Below are 6,000 nucleotides of genomic sequence, written 5' to 3' on the forward strand. Positions count from 1 at the left end.
CTTATATAATAATAATACAGACCTTGTTTTGCCAGATTTCCTTTCTTCTGGGTTCGACTGGTTGCTTCGTTGCATCATTTAGCTAATTTCCTTTTTCTATCCTTTAATTTAGAAGTTATAACTAAAAAGTTAAGGATTTTAGGGATTTAAGGGATTTAAGTTAAACATTTTAGGCTAGGTGTTTTTAGGCATTGTCAGGTGGATTCTTTACCGTTTGAGCCACCAGGGAAACCCAACTGAAAGGTTGATGGATTTAAGTAAACATTTTAGGCTGAGTGTTTTTAAATTGAATTACTGAGGTTCTTTTCTTTTTTTAATGTACGCTAAGTCGTGTCCTACTCTATGCAACCCCATGGACTGTGATTTAAATCATTTTTCGCAACTTAATTATATGAATTATATGAAGAATTTTTGTATGTCAACTTATTAAAACATTTATTTTCAAAAAGAAAAAATTAAGTTTGAACTGGTTGCAATTAATGTAGATCATTGAGGTTTCCCCATACTCATAGCTTGTATTTAATGTTATACAAACATAGGGGACCATTACATTACAGGTACAAAAGTTGAAAATATTAAGGCATGTGAAGTTTTAAATTTACAAATATCCCCATAAAATAAGTTGTCCTGTAAATAAAATTGAAAAGACGCTAGTGAATGAAACATTGATAAAACTACTAAAATAAAGTTTGCTGCTGAAACTTATATTTATATAACCTTACCTGCATTAGATGAAGAAGAAGTTTGTGTACAGTAGAAATAGTGAACCACAAAACCTCTTTGGGTTGTAGATGCTGTATGGTCAGCCAAACTCAATAACTGCATGACTTGTTTTCACACCAGCCTTGTAGCATTAGATTAAAATTTGTGCCTCAGTAGCATCACAGAGTCGGACACGACTGAAGTGACTTAGCAGCAGCAGCATCATGAATTAGTATGTTAATTGCCCTTTGTATTATTTCTAAGTAATTAGAACTGCTGAAGATCAATGTGTAGCTGACAAGAGTCTAATGCAGTGGTTTTCAAGTGTTAAAGGACCAGTGCTAGACCAGAAAGTACATTTCTGTGTTTTCTGTATCTAGAAAATACAGTCCCCTTTCATTCTTACTGGGTTTGGGTAGAACACATAGTCTATATATTTAAGCGCTTTCTGAATGATTCGTTGTATGACTTGTTTGTGAACTTTGATTCTATTAATTGTTAGTATGGCTTACCTAAATAACTGTTTGACAGGTAATATTTTCATATCTCGAACTTCAATCCCAAATGCTGCCTCTGAAGAAGGAGATGAAGATGACTGGGCATCCAACAAAGTTATGTTTAAAATAGGTAAGAAAGAAAAGTAACCAAAGTATTTCCTTAAAATAGAGGCTGTTTTGTTTTAATTCTTGACTGTATTTTTTTCAATACTTCTAGGTGACCTTGGACATGTAACAAGGATCTCTAGTCCACAAGTTGAAGAGGGTGATAGCCGTTTTCTTGCAAATGAAGTTTTACAGGAGGTAGTTTTTCTTCTTTAAGCCATTTGCTTTGTAACACTTATTATCAGATGCTAGAAAACTATAAATGCAGATGTACTGAAATTTTAAGCTAATAACCAGTAGAAAGATAATACAGAATAGAAAGTGTAAACTATTAGCTTGTTGGGGTATTTAATCTAGCAAAAGTCAATAAAGGCAAAGATTTATCATATTCAACAGTGGTGGGGTTGCAGTAAAAAAAAAGTTTCCACGCATTACTGGTGAAACTTTAAAATGACAATGTCTTTTCGGAGATCAAAGTGTTAACATCTGTCAACATTTTAAAGTCACATTCCCTTTTACCCAGAATTTCTATTTCTAGGAGTCTCTCTTAAAGAAATATTCATATACAAATAAATTGAGAATGTTAATATTTAGCAATAAACGAATGATTAAATAAAGTATGGATACAGTTAATAATGTGAAAGTATGTGTTAGTCATTTAGTTGTGTCCAACTCTTTGCGACCCCATAGACCATAGCCCGCCAGGCTCCTCTGTCCGTAGAATTCTCCAGGCAAGAATACTGGAGTGGGTTGCCATTTCTTTCTCCAGGGGACAACTTCCTGACCCAGGGATTGAACCCAAGTCTCCTGGATTGCAGGCAGATTCTTTGCCATCTGAGCCATCTGGGAAGCCCCATAGTTAATAATACTATTTCAAAAACAGTGTTGTAAAATATTTCTTGATAAGCGTTTTTGAATGGAAATAGAATAACTAGAACAAATGAATTGTATGACACTATTCTGTTTATGTATATTTGTGTTGTATATGTATATGCATATTTCTAACTTGTTGATGTTTGTAGTTTCATATGAATGCCCCGAGAGCTAAAGTTTCTTCTGAGAGTTGAGTGAGGCTGGTGATAAAGGGGAGGCCTTTTAGAAATAACCTGAATACTTTTAGAAACGTATTTACCATCCCACCCCAAAGTGTATTGTTGTTTAGTCGCTAAGTCATGTCCTACTCTTTGGAACCCCATGGACTGTAGCTCGCCAGACTCCTCTGTCCGTGGAATTTCCCAGGCAGGAGTACTGAAGTGGGTTACCATTCCTTCTCTGGGGGATCATCCCAGCCCTGGGGTTAAACCTGTGTCTCCTGCATTGTCAGGCGGATTCTGTCCCACTGAGTTACCAGGAAAGCCCCAGAGTGTATATAACTTTGTCATTAAAAAAAGTATAATCTCCCCAAATTTAGCTTATTCTCTGAGTATGTCCTAAATTTAAATGTATCACTGGACATTTTAATTTCGTCTTATTTCTCACCCAAATCATCATTGAGGTGTAATCTTACTTTATTTTGACAATCTTTATATTCCCTTAACTTTTTTTTTCCCTTTAATTTTACAGAACTATACTCACCTTCCAAAAGCAGATATTTTTGCCCTTGCCCTCACAGTGGTATGTGCTGCTGGTGCTGAGCCTCTTCCCAGAAATGGAGACCAATGGCATGAAATTAGACAGGGTAGATTACCTCGGATTCCACAAGTGCTTTCGCAAGAATTTACAGAGTTGCTAAAAGTGAGCATTTTATATGTGAAGCACTTTATTGACACAGTTCAATATTTTATTAAATTGCATATCTTTGTGTTAATATTACTTCTCTTTTTAAGGTTATGATTCATCCAGATCCAGAGAGAAGACCTTCAGCAATGGCACTGGTAAAGCATTCAGTATTACTATCTGCTTCAAGGAAGAGTGCAGAACAATTACGAATAGAATTGAATGCTGAAAAGTTCAAAAATTCACTTCTGCAGAAGTAAGTGATGGGGTTTTTGTTTTGTTTTTTAGTTTCTCATTTTTATTCTCAGATTTTAATTAGAAATGATTTATACTTTCCATCAGTGAAGAATAAAGTGGCTTGGCATGTTATATGGTTAAAGTTTGGGGACTTCTGTCTTGATATTTGACCTATAAATTGGCATTGTTTCTAAACTTTGAAATTATGGACTGAAAAGGTTTTTAAACCTGCATATATTCAAAAGTGGTGATATCCTTATGCCCAAATTGTCCCAAAAGCTAAAATGAGCAGGTATCAGTTTTTTCTCTCCAAACTCTTGTCATAAATGACATTCTCCTCAAAATGTTCTGTTTACTTTTATGAAAGGATGAAATTAATGTCAATTGGGTTAGATGATTTTCACATTTGATCTGAATGACCTTTGACATTTTTGGAAAACTGGTTGGAGTGTTTATCTAATTCATTTGCTTTATTGCTACCATTTTTATACTAACCTAATAAAACTGACTTGAAATACTTATAGGTTATTTTGCCATTAGTTTGATAGCCAGCATAGTTCATATAAAGAGGAAATAGAATTCTCCTTTTGTCTCTTATGTAAATAGATTTTCACTTTTTTTTCTCTTTAATTGTATCTTGGAGTAATGATGGCACACAAAAATCTCCCAACTGATAATGTAGTTTGTATTTGGCCTCTTAGGATCCCTTTCTGGGTTTAATACAGTAGGTGAAAAGTCTTGTTTCCTATTTTTATGTTGTTAGAGAACTCAAGAAAGCCCAGATGGCAAAAGCTGCAGCTGAGGAAAGAGCACTCTTCACTGATCGGATGGCTACCAGGTCCACCACCCAGAGTAATAGAACATCTCGACTTATTGGAAAGAAAATGAACCGCTCTGTCAGCCTTACCATATACTGAACTACTCATTACCCACCTCCCCCCAAAAAAACTGTGACAAGAGGAAGCTAGGTTGAAATCACTGCTACAATCCAGTTAGCAATTCCTTTTTCAATCGGTGTCAGTAATTTTACTGAAGTACCTTTTAGGACTTATTTGTGAATTACAGTTGAAAGCTGTATTTTGACCAGTGCTTTATCAGGCTTTTGTCTGGTCTTACCAGTCTGTCTTCTGTAGGATGTCGGTCACTGTTGGATGTTACACCAGCCTGTCCAGGGTTAACCACTGTGGTGGTGTGCTGCTTATGGTTTGCTGTTGCATTGTAATAAAAGGTATCTTTTCCTGTAGTGACCTGTACAAGGACTCAAGGGCTTTATTACATACCTGTTCTCCCTTTGAAGGGAATGCTAAGAGACTCAGTACTCCTCAGCTTTCAATGTACCTGTGTGTCAATCTTATATTTCTTTTTTTTTTTTTTTCTAAATTGTGAATTATACTTGTATACCCAACTGGGAGCACTTTGTAGGCATTGCATGAACCATGGAGTGATAATTCTGTGGAAGTACTGCCTTGTGAATTTGCTGCTATTTTAGTTTTGTCTTTGCTGTAAAATTGTAGCATTAAACAATCATTGTTGTTAATAGGCTTTCTTTTTAAAACAATTATGTGAAATATATAGCTGCTCTTGATGAAAGTAGCTATTTGCCTTTTTTTTTCTTTGAACTTTGAAGCTAGTGCATTGGAGAAATGCACCTCCCTCCCCTCCTTTGGAATGCTATATTAATGTAGTATAATTATTACTGGTTTTGTACTTTTTTCCTGATAATACCCTTCTCTGACTCTTTAAAAAATGTTTTCTCCTTCCACCCAAGTTTTGTACCTGATTGTATTGTTAGTCTGTTTTTAAATGTTTTGCCCGGTTTCTCTTCAATATTTGTGTATATAAACTAATCTTGGTGATACTGTACATAGCTGTTTGAAATGGCAGAATGATTTCTGACTATCCCAAGCTTTTCACAAAATATATTTTATCTGTGATTAGCCATTTGACTAATAATACTGGCTAACAGATACTGCAAAAAAAAAAAAAAATAGAATTTGTCTGTTGTTTTTCTATTAATTTTCTTTTAAAACATGTTTGCACTTGTCTGTTTGACTTGTGTTTTATTAACATTGATTGGCATATTAAAAGTCACTCTGAGCTTACCTTCATTGTGTGAATCTTTGTGGTGCCTGTTTTCTACTATTTTATCTCCATTATCACTACATTTTTTTTAACACATTTTAAAATGTTGAATATAATGTATTTAAAGTACTAAAGACAGAGGACACATTTTTGATAGAGTATGAAACATGATTTAATGATGAGCTTTAGTTCACATTGGGCTTCCCTTGTAGCTCAGTTGGTAAAGACTCCACCTGCAATGCAGGAAACCCTGGTTCAATTCCTCGGTCAGAAAGATCCCTGGGGAGAAAGGGATAGGCTACCCATTCCAGTATTCTTGGGCTCCCCTCCTGTCAGCTGGTAAAGAATCTGCCTCCAGTGCAGGAGACGGGTTCTGTCCTTCGGTTGGGAACATCCTTTGGAGAAGGGAACAGCTAGCTACCCACTCCAGTATTCTGGCCTGGAGAAGTCCATGGACTGTATAGTCCATGGGATCACAAAGAGTTGGACACAACTGAGTGACTCACTTTCATTTTATTCCACATTAGTTACATTTTGAGATTTAAGAAAAATTTACCCGTCAACCTTGAATGTTTTTTGTCATTATAAATAACATCTTTATATCACATTGGATATTATGCATTTGATCTGCTAGAAATGTATAATGTGGTTTGAAATAGCT

At 35.3% G+C, this 6,000-nt stretch overlaps 1 protein-coding gene across 2 annotated transcripts in view; it reads left to right on the plus strand.

Moving 5' to 3' along the window:
- The window catches only part of WEE1 (WEE1 G2 checkpoint kinase), a 14,315-nt gene extending 8,956 nt beyond the window's left edge, over positions 1 to 5,359 (plus strand). For both annotated transcript variants that reach the window (XM_005911751.3, XM_070383910.1), the window contains exons 7-11: positions 1,234 to 1,329; positions 1,417 to 1,502; positions 2,868 to 3,038; positions 3,131 to 3,276; positions 4,021 to 5,359. In XM_005911751.3, the coding sequence (XP_005911813.2) occupies positions 1,234 to 1,329; positions 1,417 to 1,502; positions 2,868 to 3,038; positions 3,131 to 3,276; positions 4,021 to 4,174 (653 nt within the window). In that variant the 3' untranslated portion in view covers positions 4,175 to 5,359. The remainder of the gene's footprint in view (positions 1 to 1,233; positions 1,330 to 1,416; positions 1,503 to 2,867; positions 3,039 to 3,130; positions 3,277 to 4,020) is intronic.
- The last annotated feature ends 641 nt before the right edge of the window (positions 5,360 to 6,000 follow it).

The sequence above is a fragment of the Bos mutus genome, chromosome 15 (genome assembly GCF_027580195.1).
Source record: "Bos mutus isolate GX-2022 chromosome 15, NWIPB_WYAK_1.1, whole genome shotgun sequence".
In the NCBI taxonomy this organism is placed as follows: domain Eukaryota; kingdom Metazoa; phylum Chordata; class Mammalia; order Artiodactyla; family Bovidae; genus Bos; species Bos mutus.